This window comes from Brachycentrus maculatus, unplaced genomic scaffold (genome assembly GCF_059751285.1).
Source record: "Brachycentrus maculatus isolate JH-2025_06_01 unplaced genomic scaffold, ASM5975128v1 h1tg000055l, whole genome shotgun sequence".
Lineage (NCBI taxonomy): Eukaryota > Metazoa > Arthropoda > Insecta > Trichoptera > Brachycentridae > Brachycentrus > Brachycentrus maculatus.
This window is the reverse complement of record NW_028280809.1, coordinates 4,612,130-4,626,885: the sequence shown is the minus strand read 5'-3', so window position 1 is coordinate 4,626,885 and position 14,756 is coordinate 4,612,130. Positions and strand designations below refer to the sequence as shown.

General features: G+C 29.7%; 1 protein-coding gene across 1 annotated transcript in view; it reads right to left on the bottom strand.

The window, feature by feature from the left end:
- LOC148311936 (uncharacterized) overlaps positions 1-14,756 on the bottom strand; it is a 125,998-nt gene that overhangs the window by 90,779 nt on the left and 20,463 nt on the right. Inside the window, exon 2 of the mRNA XM_088278301.1 lies at positions 8,406-8,587. Coding sequence (XP_088134427.1) covers positions 8,406-8,587 — 182 coding nt within the window. The remainder of the gene's footprint in view (positions 1-8,405; positions 8,588-14,756) is intronic.

The following is a 14,756-nucleotide window of genomic DNA, read 5'->3' as shown; positions in this document are numbered from 1 at the left end:
TTACTATACGATTAAAGCGTGAAATGGACCTTTAAAAATATTTAATAAAATGTGGTTTAATATGTCATAAAATTAAATCATGTATCGTTTTTCATTATTACATTTTTTTTTGTTATAAGTTTTGTTTTAATATTTTTTTAGTACCGCGAGTAAAATAATATAAATAAATTACGTGATAAGCTCTCTAATACAGATAATTTTTGACTTTGAAAATATAATAAAAGTTCTACAAAAATAAACGGTTTGACCGATTCTCACAACCAGTATTCAACTCTCACGTGGTTAAAGCCACGCTTTTTTAAAATTTCCTTCGCTCTATATTCTATGTGCTTATGATAGATTTAAAAGTAGCCTTTATCGCAATGCTTTATAATGATTTTAATACATGTGTATATTGTTCATATAAACATCTATAATTTTGTTTATATCAATTTACTTTGTTTTGTGTTATACATTCTCTTTAATTTTTTAAAATAATTTCAATGAACATCTCGTCACGGGCTATGCTTAGTTATACGTTCATCATAAAAATATGATGTTGTAAAAAATAATATAACAGTATTGTATAAAGAATTGTAAAAAAAGAAAAAAGAAATAAATTTCACCATTTCACATTCGGAAATAATTGTTATTTTATTAACTTTTTTCGATTCCTGACCAAAATGTGTGTTTTCATTTTTTTTATTTTTTATACTTTGCTTACTCTGTTCTGTCTCGTGACTCGCTTGAAGTGACAAGGGGACGCGTGCCACTGTAGTAAAGCTTTCGAGTAATTTACCGACAAAAAAATCAATGGTACTCGACTATATATTAACCAAAATAACTATAAATGTTTTTTTTTTAATGATGGATGATGACATTATTAGAATAGTGTTTTAAATTACTTGATAAATGTGGTTCTTGTAATGTGGTTCTTGTAATGAAGAATGAATTAATTTCATACTGGTATCTCACTTTGAGACAAAATATCTATCGTTTTTATAACAAAGAAGTTGAAAGTCTGAGATCTCAGGGTTTGTGACTCGAGATTTGGCTGCTCAGACTTCCATCATCTTTCGTATAAACTATAAATGCTTCATATCACGTTGCGACACCATAATTAATACATCACCCGTAAGGAAAATAATCCCGTGACTGATAATTTTCTTTACAAGGCAGTTCTATGTGATCAACCTGCTTAATTAGCCTACTTTTTAGGTTCTGTTCAATCACCCTGATTGATTCATATTAGCTTCAAAAAGTGACTCCAGATTTGAACCATATAACATATTTTCGATTCATACAACCGATGGAGATATTGCCCATGAGCTTTTTTTTTAGATTCTTGTTACGTCACTCAGTTGAGGTGTTTAATAATAATAATAATAATAATAAAACCCTTATCTGCACCCCAATAATGCATAGGGCACTGTGTCATATAAACGCAGTGTTATCTTGATCGTTTACACATGAAGGAAAGGTGATCAGGCCTCCGCTTCAGGTACCAGTCCATGGTAGTATTGAATAAATATTACAGTGAATAAATCACTTATATTTATTTTACCCCCCTTGGGAAACGAACCCGGAACCTCCAGAACGGTAGTCGAGCGTGCTGACCATTACACTACGTTTAACAAATGGTTTGATTCTCCCTATAGTGTCAATGTTGAACATTTTTGGTTTCACAACAGTAGGCAAACACGCTAATGACTATGGACGTGGAAAAATAAAACTCACATTATATGAAGTAATAATTTAAACCAGCCGATAGCATGTCACAAGCACTGTGAATGTCCAGAATTCCATTTTTTTTGTCTCTGTTGATAAAAAATATTGATAGCAATTTATTGAGCCTAAAATCCAGTAAATATTTTGACATGCTAAATTTTTATTATTATGATAAAATACCTTTGAATGTTGCAGTAAGTTAATTAAGCATTTTACAAAGCGGATACCGAATAATAAAATTAATCAATAAGTCCAATCAAAGCCACTAACACTTACTAAGTGTCTTATCGATGATTTTGACAAAAACATTTTCTTTTTTATTTACCGGAGATATAAACCAATAATAAAGTGTCCAAATTAACCAATAAAGTGTGCAAAAATAAGGCTTGTTTTTTACTAGTTTAATTATTGAGTCAATTAATTGAGGCAAAAAAGTATTCGATCCTGTTTGTTATAAGTACATATTAGTACTTAATTGGCGTTATAAGATTTAAGTACAATAAAATATAACAAATCTATGGTCTTATGTTATACCCAGTGGCGTACATTTCAAAAATTTATTTTAGTGAAATAAATATATTAAACTGTAGAACTAAAGGAAAATACATAAAATTTTTGTTTTCTCGGTTAACGTTTAGCGACAAAACACGTATATTCGTTTTTAAATTAAGTTTTACTTGGTAAATACCACTTTTTCTTTAAATCCATAAGGACACGAGTATCGATGCATTCCGTAAATTAAACACAAATAAATTGGATTGACTTTACCACAGAGTGACTGCCAAATAAATTAATGAAACGTATATTAGACCTTTGAGTCTTGTATGAAGGTAGTTGTCACTGGCAAAGCTTTGTAACAATGTTTTTGTTTTCTACATCTAACACAGCCTGTTTTTTAAAAAAACATTTAGTTAATTTACCTTTTCTCACGGGTATTTTTTTACAAAGAGAAACAGTTTTTTTTTTAATTTAAAAAACCTTAATTTTGCAGATGTTTTCAAATTCTTACGCCAAATAAACAGAAACCATAAAGTAGGAAAATACATAAAGAAGGAAACAAGGTGTTTCATGATGTACGAGAAAGTTTGGAAAAACATGAGCAATAACAAAAAAATATAATAAATAAATAAAGAGATCTTCTACCTTAGAGATGCAGTATGCTCTCTGTTTTTATATTACTGGATATTTCAATATATTTATTAGTATTATTATCAATTGTCATCATTCCCGATTGTTAATTAAAACACAATTATTATATTAAGCCACTGCATAACATAATAAAATGACTCAAATGTTAGTAGGTATATTTTAAAGTACAACTCCTTGTTTTATGTATAATAAAGTAGTGTTTTCATTTAAAATATATATTAAAATTTCAATTTATAAATAATAAATAATAATTACAATATAGCAGTAACGGGAATTTATTGTAAATACATAACAAAATCTAACGCGTATCGTGTAAAATCAATTTTATAGGTAGATACTACTTATTCACTCTATTCTCAGTTCCTTATACATATAATTTATAATATTAGAAATTCGCAAGGCGCTATTTCTTTTATTAAAAGCTCTGTCAAGGTAACGCCTTAATAGGAATTGAACTCATTAATCAATTGACATTATAATTAATACAAGCGCTTTTCAACAGCTGTGTACAAAATCCTGTTTTCTGGGAGGCTGTATCAGGATACAATCTGTGATAAAGCCTTACAGATCTAATTATAATCTGATTTGATCTAAGTACAGTCCCTGTCTGAATTATTTAGCTATCAGCCGTTTACACCAACTATGTTTAGTTAAGTCAAACATATATATTAACTTAAGCAAGAAGTGATCAAGTTTTTTTTTTACATAAAATGATTAATTAGTGATACGTGATTCTACATTAAAAAAACACATAAATTACAATTTGAAGTATAAATTTACTCGTTTATTACGTGATCACAATAGCGATTCTAAACTAACCGAGAATAATGCTTTCTACGTATATTAATACGAGTATTAATATTTAAAACGTTACATTGACTTCTTCTTAATTAAAATTTACTTGGTAAGTATCAATTATTGTATTTATAAAACCGTTTACTATTCGTGTTTTGATGCATTTAACATTATTATTATAATTGTATTCAATAATGATGCTGATTGCATCAAAACACGAGCAACAATAGATTTCAAGAATTAGTGGTATTTACCAAGTAAAATATAATATATTATACATTATTTAAATTCATAATGCCTATTTACAAATTCAATGATGTTATAGTAAGTGTAAAAAAGAGTGTATTTACAATTATTTAATTGGAAATAGTGCTGTGAATGAAAGTACATAGATTGAAGAACATTATTGCTCTAAGGAAAGGGATAAAATAAATTATCGATAAAAATGGAGAATAGCACCAATGATTAGGGCACTCGGGGTTTTATATCGATGTTAATCAAGAACGTGTGTATATTTGACAATGTAATTGTATTCAAGTCCCTTGGGAAGGGATCATTTTGTGAATAAAATACAAAAATAAACTAACAATTATTAGACTCTTGGTCTAACTGATAGAAGGTTCACTAAGTTTCAAGGTTAAAGCTTAAGTTATTAGGAACTTACTTAAGTTTAATTGGTTAAAATGGGTATTCTATATTCAACGACCGATTAACAACAACTCGAGGTAATTAAATGGATATAGTTAATAATCTGTTCATTGTTCTAATCCGTTGGAATGCGTATTTGCCTTTTGTATTCAATAATATTAATGAAAGTGAATTCATTTTCATGACTTCTGTTAGAGCTTACAGGTAATTAACGATTAAATTATTGGCTGTGTTTTATAAATATGTAAATACGCATTTTAAAACAGAATAAGCTTTACGAATAAATAACAATGAACTTTAATGAGTCATATTTTATTCAATATTTAAAAGTTGCCTGAAAATTTCTCCTTTTACGTACAAGGATTTAAAGCATTTTCTGTTCATATGTTTACAAACCTTAAAATAATTGTTTTGCCGTTCTTCCTCAAATCCTCTTCTACACCGATGGTGTCTAGGGCACTGCATCATATAAACGCAGTGTTATCTTGATCGTTAACACATGAAAGGAAGGAGATCTAAGATGACCAGTCCTGGGTAATATTAAGTGAAAAATAAATTATCTTTATTTGACCCCACCATGAGCACTTGAAGTACTAATCATTCAACTACGGTTTTATTACACAAAACATATTATCTTAATAATTAGAATATCATTACCAATAGACACAATTTAAGTAAATGATCTACTACATTTAAGTAATTGTAATATAATAGATATAATATTTTATATAAATTATCCTGGATTGGTATTAGGAGCGCAGGACTGATAATCTAATTTTCATGAAATTAACAATCTAGACACCACCAAGATGTACCATTGGGTGCAGATAAGTCAAACGTATAAATATTATAACACATCTCAATTGACTCAGATAACAAGACAGCGAGTAACAAAAAACATTAACAAAATATCTCAAGTACATATTGTTTATTATAAATATTGAGTCATATTAGATACGGTTCCAAGTTATTTTAGTGTGGTGCGAAATCGTGCAATAAAACAATGTAATTATTATATACATATGTGATTTGCAAGACATATGGGTTTTCACACCACTTTTATTCCGCCCGCGGGTGAATACGGCTTTATAACGTGTTCATTTGACGATTCACTAGTTAAATTCCTCCCAAATCATGGCCGACGTGCGTAAAACCCACACGGAATGGATGGCTGAACAGATGGGTAAAAAAACGGGCAAATAGCCGAGTTTTGTTATTTGGGTTCCTCACCAAACACGATTGCTGGTCAACTAAACGATTCGTGGCTCGGGGCCGACAATTTGTGCTAAGTCGGTAGCAATTGCCGCTCTATCTCTGGGAGGAAATCGTCAGGAATTTTATTCTGCATGCCAGCAAAACACAAGCCAGGAATAATCAAACTACATTGTGAACTTCGATGTGAACATAACGGTGTTTGAAATTTGTTATAAAAATTTATATAACTATTGTAAGTATAACTATTTTTAATTCTGGAATGTTTTTCGCAGATACTTTGTGGCACATTTTATAAACTTTATAAAATAAAACAACTTTGTTTTAACCACTTTTTATTGGCATATTCACTGCGCAGTGCTCAATACAAGCAACGTTTAGGAATTTTTAAAATCATATTTTCATATGGTGTACGGAGTGCGTGGAAGTTTTTGGTATTGTAAGGGAAGGGGTAATTAATTACAACCTTACTATGAGTATTTCAATGTTTTAGAATTAGTACATTAACCCTGAGGATGACAAGGTTCTTGTCAAAACCAGCTGGAAAAAGTGTACCAATAAAAAGTGGCTAAAACAAAGTTGTTTTATTTTATAAAGTATGTTTGATTTATTTATTATTGAAGATAATTTGTACTTATTTTTATTTTATTTTTACTTTGGTTATTGAAAAATAAATAAATCGGTGCAGGACCGCGAAGCCTTTACCAGAGTGATCGCCAACGCTAGGAGACTTGACAGGGTACATTGAGAAGAAAGAGAATTTTTTTAAACAAAACCTTCTATATTTAAAAAAGTATATCTGAATAGAAAAAAGTGGTATTTTAGTTAGTATTTTTGAAATTGGATTTAACAAGTACTTTTTTATGATTTTGGGAGAGCTTGTATTTTTCAAAGACAGATTTTAATTTTCTATCGTAATCTACATATTTTATCCATTCAAAAATATGGCTTTTGTAGGTAGCTGTAACAATAAAATTTTACGAGTGAAATTGAAAAATCAAGAATATTTTTATAGAATTTTTTTTATACAGCTTTTTAAAAAATGTGATTATTACAATATTTCAACAATATGTGAAATCAATTTAAGCCATTTTCGAGTTGATTTATGATTCTTCTTTATTTTAAAAGATTTTTTTAAAAATGTTTTCTATAGTACTCTATTCAGTGGTTTAAAATGTTGGCATTGGTGGTCAGCATATGATTTCAAGCACATTTTGTGGTTACTTTAAGGTTGATATTTGATTTTACTAATATTTGCTTAAATTTGTTATGTACCATTTTTAAGAATAAAAATACGAAATTAATAATTTTTTTTTTTAATTGGCTGTTTTTAAGGAGGATAAATACAAATAGTCGCTAGATTGGATACCCCTGTAAGATTTGATCAGTCTGGGAACTGGCTACCGGTGTTACCGGTAAATATTCATTACAATGTACCCACCCTAAGGCTATCATTCGTCATAAAATTTCCTCTTTTTAAACTGGGCCGTTAAATTTAATGTAGGCACTGGAACGATAATTAATTAAACACATGTATTATGATTGGGTATGAAGGATGAGCAAGTAAAAAGCTCGATAATTATGCTACAATTTATCTTAATTTACGCTAATATGTATATCTCTAGTGAATGGTGCACTGAAATCAGTTATAGCAAATAAAAACCTGAAGCTAAACTGGCAGTGCACAACGGAGTCCTAGTTCCAACTCTAATGTATGGAAGTGAAACATGGAGTTGGCAAAAGAAGGATGAAAGTAGACTGAATGCAGTTGAAATGCGTTCTCTTAGAAGAATGTGCGACAAAACGATGTATGATAGATGTTTGAATATTGAAATTAGGAAGGAATGCAAAGCTGAGATAAGAATTATCGATAAAATTAAGAAAGGTGTGTTGAGATGGTTTGGACATGTAGAACGAATGAATGAGGAAAGAACGGTAAAACAAATTTATGAGGGGAACGTAATTAGAAAAAAGAGCAGAGGAAGACCGAGAAAAACATGGCACGATCAGGTATGCCAAATACTTGAAAGTGGTCAGGTAAGGAGTCGTAATAATCGGCGGGTATGTATGAGGAGATACGTGAACGTGGACGAGGCGAAGAATGTTTGCAAAGACAGAGTGGTGTGGCGTTTTATTCTCTCTGCCTACCCCTGCGGGGAAGCGGCGTGATGGTTAGTTAGTTAGTTTTTTGTATATCTCTAAAGATATGCATACTCGTATATGTACGAGTATATGGCTATTAAAATCGTCCAAAAGTATTTTATGGTGATATTTATATATTCACACACACAAACACACTTACATATGCAAATAAAAAGAGACGGAGACAAATAAAAAGTGAAGCATAGAGTTGCAAAATAAAGGATGAAAGTATACTGAATGCATGTATTCATGATCTTTCGGATGATTGTGCGGCAAAACGATGTATGTTCGATGCGAGAAATAAGGAAAAAATGTATTATCTATTAAGGTATGAAAAGCGTGTTGAGAAGTTTTGAACAAGTGAAACAATGAGTATAGAAAGAACGGTATAACTAATTAATGAAGCAAATGTAGTTGGCAAAGGAAGACCAAAAAAACCTGCCGTGATCAAATTTTTTAAAAACAAAAAAGTCTAGGAGTCATCGGAGAGTATGTATGAGGAGATACATTGGTGTTTGATTTTCACTGTCTACCCCCATGGAAAGTGGCGTATTGGTTAGTTACTTAGTTAATATTAAAAGAAAAAAAGAGCAGAATTATATTTTCAAAAAACTTAATTTCATAGGTTAAATACAAATGAGGTAAAAAGTACAAATAAAACGATTGTACAATATTACTTCTGAGTTTATTAAAGTAAACACACTAGTTTTTAAATATAAAGATATAATTATTTCCAAAATTAATTGTCTTACCTTGCTGAAAATAGTTGGCTTTCCTGACGTAAACACATATGAGTGCCATAAGCTGTAGCTGGGATAGCCGCTGCCTTGTGGAAGGGGGTAGAGGCAGAAGGTCCCTTAGGTTGGCAATCTCGGCATTAATGAGGTCCCGTCTCAGCTTACTTGCACCCTTCGTTGATTTATTGGTGTCAAACCTGTTCAAAAATGTGACATTTGTTATTGAAAATTATTGTGTACTTTTATGAATTTAGACCACAGGCTCTTAAACTTTTTTAGTCTGGCGCCCCCCTATGAAAATTTCTCGTGAAAGCGGAAAATAAAATCACCAGAATGTCCCATGTGTTGTGTTCGTTAAGGTTTAATAAATATATTATGTTTGCACTCCATCGTATTGAAGAACTGTTATACTGGACGTATCATACGTGAAGACAAGGTAAACGATCCTGCTCTTACTAGTTCAGGGTAATATCGGATAATTTAAAAAAAATTGGTAGAAAATCGCTTATATTTATCTTGACTTGACTCTTCCTTAAGAACTCAACCAGGGTTCTCCAGCATAGCACGTTTATTTCACAATGCCTGCGTGTAGTTGATATTTTACTAGCATTAAAATACACGCGTTGCGGTCAAAAAGCTTTCTTAAAAAAAGATGTTGGAGATACAAGATTTTGAGCCAACTATAAATTATACATTTTTATTAATTTAAAAAATGTTCTAAAATACAAGCGTATTTGAATGCTCTATTTCGTCAATGTTTTAAAACAATCAATAAATAAATTTAGGAGCTTTCAGCATTTCTAACAATCACACATTTATACAAATATATACATATATCCCACATATATATGTATGTATGTGTATTTGTATGTAAAAAAATATATTTTTAAATCAAAATATTTTATAAAAATAGAGAAAAGTAAAATTCAATTTTTTTCGATTTTAATGTTCCTTTTTCGCACCCCTGTAAAATTATCTCTCAAAGCATTATTTACCAAAACGGAAAACCAAAGTGTTATAAAGGCGATTTTGTTTCTATTAAAAGTATAGCCTGTACAGTTTATGAGGTGATTAGATAAGGATTGTAATAGATCATGTAACTCTAAAGTTTACAGTGCTATAAATCATCCACGCTACTTTCTGATACCCTGGTACCGAGTTCCCAAAGCCTTTAAATTGTACTGTTTTATAACCGGATCTCTCGAATACCATATCTTCCATGAGGTATTATTTGCTTCGTAACCATAACGGGTTTATTTTCTCACTCATCTAGTTTCAAATGGGACTTATTTTTAAGTAAAATACTATGTATTTCTTCTTGCAAATGCCTTTAATGGTTCTTAGAAGTTTTATTATATTTTGAAGGAATGGAAACGAATGATTCAAGCATATTATATTTATATACTCGTATAACACAATGAAACATACTTTCAAAACGTAATTTTGGATGATATCAAAGGTTTCTTTTACCAACCACATTCGCCTAATAAGTTTATATGACATTTAAAGCCTTTACTCTTTTTAAAAAGGGTTTTCCATCTTTTTATTTTAAAATTCCGCCACTTGGTTTCAAAGACTTAAGACATACTGATATCATAAGTATATCAATCTTATAAGTTTGTTTTTAATGTAATTGTGTTCCTCGATTGGTCATCAAATGACAACATTTTATTTGTATTTTGCATGATTCACTTCAATTGTAAATTTTACAATGAAATAAAAATATTTTCTTTAATTTATTTTTACAAGTTCTTTGTGTCACATTTTATAAATCTTTATAAAATAAAACTAAAACATTGTTTTAGACCACCCTTTTTTTCTTTCACCGGTTTCAATGGGAACCTTGTCATCTTCAGGGATGGAGTACATATCCATCCCTGAAGATGACAATGCTCTTATCAAAATCGGTTGGAGAAAAGTACCAAAAATAAAAGTGCTAAAAAAAATATCAAGTTTTCTTTTACAAAGAAATAAAAATAAACCATAGCAGACCGGATATCGACAATATCCGGTTTGTGGTGCTCGAGGGCTAGTGTTAGACCAAGAGCTATTTTAAAATATTTTCGAATTTTTATCAATACGCTTAGGCTATGTTTATCTCTTTGCTGAATCCATTTAAGTTAGAAAAATCAACAAAACTACTAACAATCATAGGGTCCAACTATTATTGAGCCATTTGGATTTACGAGAAAATACTTGGGTAAATAATTTATGAGAAATCGAATCTTCAACATATTATTATGGGCATTAATATAATGGAACTAACAGTACCACTTATGTCGTATGTTTACAATGTTTTTATTTTATTAAACCAGGTACAAAAATAGATAAAAACTTGTACTTTCCCATACTTATAATACACATTATTTTTAATTTTCTATTGTATTGGAATTTAATGATTACTGACTTTAAATCGAATTGAAATAAACTTTGCTTATTAACATATTGATAAAAATATAAAAAAAGAAAACACTTGTTTGAGACATTGCAAAATTTTTTTTCGTTAATGCAAACTCGACTAGTTCCAAGTATGTGAAAATACAAACATTCATACAATGATAAAAATAAGCTTAGTTTGCATTTTTACCTTTTTATGATGTTCAACAAACAGATGTCGATATCTCAATAAAGATGAAGAAGAGTATGAAAGTCTAGGCATATACAGGGCTGTCGTAGGCTGGTTTAAGTGATCACTTTATACACTTTTAACATTCACCATTCTACTTATGATTGACAACAACACTTATCAAATTTTATCGACACCATCTAGTACGTGAGAAGTTACAATTGTCAATCGTGGGAAGAATGGATAAAGAACGTAACACGTGTATGAAATGATCACGTGAACCAGCATATCACAAATCATAGGGCTAGAATTATGCCTATATTTTTCTTCATTTTTGTTAAGACATCAATAAAGATCTTGATATGAATAACTCCTAAGTAGAGCTAGACTAAGAATTTTTTAACAAAGATTTTAACACACTCGAAATACTGTGATTTTGAATTTGTCAAATTTAAATGTAAATGTTGATTTTTTAACGATGATGCTACACAGTGGGAAAAAGTCACAAAAAAATCGTATAGGTATATGATTTTGAAGGTGATAAATTCGAACAAACATTTTCGTTTTTTTATGCTTATTTAATTTCATGATAATCCATGATGATACAAGTTGAAAAAAAAAACGTAAAATCGTTTACACGTTACAAGAAAATTTTTACGAAAATTTTGTTCTTATTTTTTATGCTGGGGTGTTTTTAATTAATGATAATTAGGAATGGTACACAGTTGAAAAAAAATCGTTAAATCGTTTGTATATATAATTGAAATAAAGAGCTACTATTTTATTACTATTAAACACTTGAATAATCCACTTAATCGAGTTTTATTTTTATTTACGACTAGTTTCGAAAATGACAATTGTTTTCATCTTCTGGTACAAATTAAAACTGAAAACCAGAAGATGAAAACAATCGACTAGTTTTCGAAACTAGTCGTAAATAAAAATAAAACTGGATTAAGTGGATTATTCAAGTGTTTAATTTTAATAAAATAATCATTATTAATATATTATTAGATTAAAACCAATATTTAAAGCGTTTCCACTTTATTTTTATTTGACCAGCGACCGGGTTTCGTCGTTACCGACATCATCAGACCAGTCTGATGATGTCGGTAACGACGAAACCCGGTCGCTGGTCAAATAAAAATAAAGTGGAAAAGCTATAAATATTGGTTTTAATCTAATAATATATTAAAATGCAATTCCATCACGAAGTGTCAGAGGATAATATAAATATATTAAAATAATCATGTCATTCCACAAAGTTAATGCCGAATCAATAAATAATAAAAAGATCTACTAATTGCTCTTATTGTTAAAATCCTTTATACGTTCAAAGGTTCAAACCCTTTTTATGTTTTGGCTCTACAAAGGTATCGCCTCCACGCCTTTAAGCTGGAACACCTTTTCCCCCTGCAGTAGCTGTGTACATGTATTATGTAGAACGTAGGAACTAAACATATCCTCGACATTTGGCGCAAGCAGCACCTTCACGTAGTGGCATTTGAAACCACAAACGCTACAAGAACTAACACTGACAATACACATTTGTTGGCGTAACAGTTTCGCTAACCGTGTACTATCTTCCAGTGCGGCCAGATAAAAATCACATGTTCCCACGCTCGATTTACTACTACTTATTACTAACATGCACACTTTGTGGTTGTGGCAGCACTGGAAAGCTTATTCTGAACATCTTGTTATTAACACAACGGACTTACACAAGTTTTTAATATTGTAATCTTCTAATTTTTAAATGAAAAATGAAAACTTGGAGAATCGACGTTTTGTGAACTGTATAATATAATTAGAAATAACACATTGAAGAATATTTTGGTAAAAGCTGGTCAAATAAAATTAATTTGGAAAAATTACGGAGTTGTTATTTTATCCCTTAGAAGAAAAAAATTACTATAGCCGAATATCCCGAAATAATTATTTCTCTCATTTCTCATTTTTCATATAAACCTGACAATATTTAAAAGTGTTCTACAATATCCTTACATATATTTTCCTTAAATGTATAAACATTAACTATATGTATTAACATTAATTTATTAATATGTACTCGTACATTGGAGGGCTCATTTCTATAAAGCAACATCTTTAAAAAAAAAACAAACTAGATATTTAAAGGTTTGTTCCATTTGAAGTAGGAGTTTTGTCTGCATTGGTTTTTATGCAATGAACCTATAAAAATTAAAATTAGTAATGAAAACCGCACTCAAGTATTTAAAGCAAACTTATCAACAATGTTAAATTGAAATTAACTTAGGTATCGATTATTTATTCATATCATTACACATATAAGTGCATACATAGCATTTAGTAATAAATTTTGAAAACTGTATTAAAAAACACATTTTGAAAATATTGCATTAAAAATTATTGACTCAAACAATTATAATTAAATCATTTATAAATTTTTGAAGAAAAAAAAAAACAATAATAAAAATATAGTTGTTTTAAAAAAAACGCCATTTTTAAAAATTATTTAGTCATGGAGAGTTTTTCTTATATACTCGTACACTGATAAAATTGACACCTCTTAGGACGAGTATAATGCTTATCTAAACGAATAAAATGCTTACGAAGCTGTCAGAATAACGCAGTAAGCCGTGTTGCTATTTTACTACACTGTGCGGATAAGTGGGGTTACATTGCTATCGGGGATACTTTGGGAAATATTTGCTTTAAAAAATGTTGTAGTCTATACAAACTTGTATTGGGTCTATTAAAGAGCTTTGTTTGGATCGAGTGGAATGTACCTTTAATCTATTATCTCTCAATTTAAAGCAATAACTCATCGTTTTACAAGATCAGCCATTAAATCGGCTGAGAAAAGTCTAGTACGTAACTGTCTACCTGATATTGTATATTTCTAGTTTTATTATTTTATATAACTATTTTAAAATAAGCGTTTTACTATTACATGTATCCTTAAATGTGATATAGAAAAGAAGCCACCCATTATTTCAATCATTATTTTATTTTAATATTTTTATTTATTGATTTGGCGGTCACTTTGCGGTTAAAACTATTAATTTTATTTTTAATTTTAGTTTAACTTGCTCAATACCACTTTTTCTTAAAGTTTATCTTCTTAAAGTCTAATACTTAAGTATCTTCCTGATTGTGCATATTTTTTATTTTATTATTTTATAAAACTATTTGAAAATGATGAGTTTATATTTCATGTATATATGATACATGACAGAAGCCATATATTTCTCTACATTTTTATTCGTAAAAAATGCATTATTTATGGTAAATATTAGGCACGGAAATCATTACATTTATTTTATTTCTAATGGTAAATATTTTTTTAATTAATTGATTCCGCAGTCACTTTGCTGTATACCTATCGGTTTTTTTTATTTCAATTTCACTTGTTAAATACCACTAATTCTTAAAGTTTATTGGAACACGTGTCACGATAATATCAACATCATTATCAAATACTGAAAAGGTTTTTGATAATGATATTGAATGTATCGAAACACCCAATTGATTTTAAAAAAAGTTGTGGTATTTACGTTGAGGTGGAAAAATGATATTTTTAGAGTTTAGAACTGAATATATTAACTGTATTTTTGACATCATTGAAAAAAGGTAATTGGTTGATCATAAGGAAGTAATGGAAGCAAATGAATTGATTCAAATGTTTTATTTACCACAGACAAAATTAGTAGTAAAAAACCGAAACGATTTTCACGTTCTTTATTACGTGATGCATCGAAATTAAGCTTCATTTTTCCACGGTGCCACTTGTAAGCGCCAGCCCGTTTCCACTGCGGACC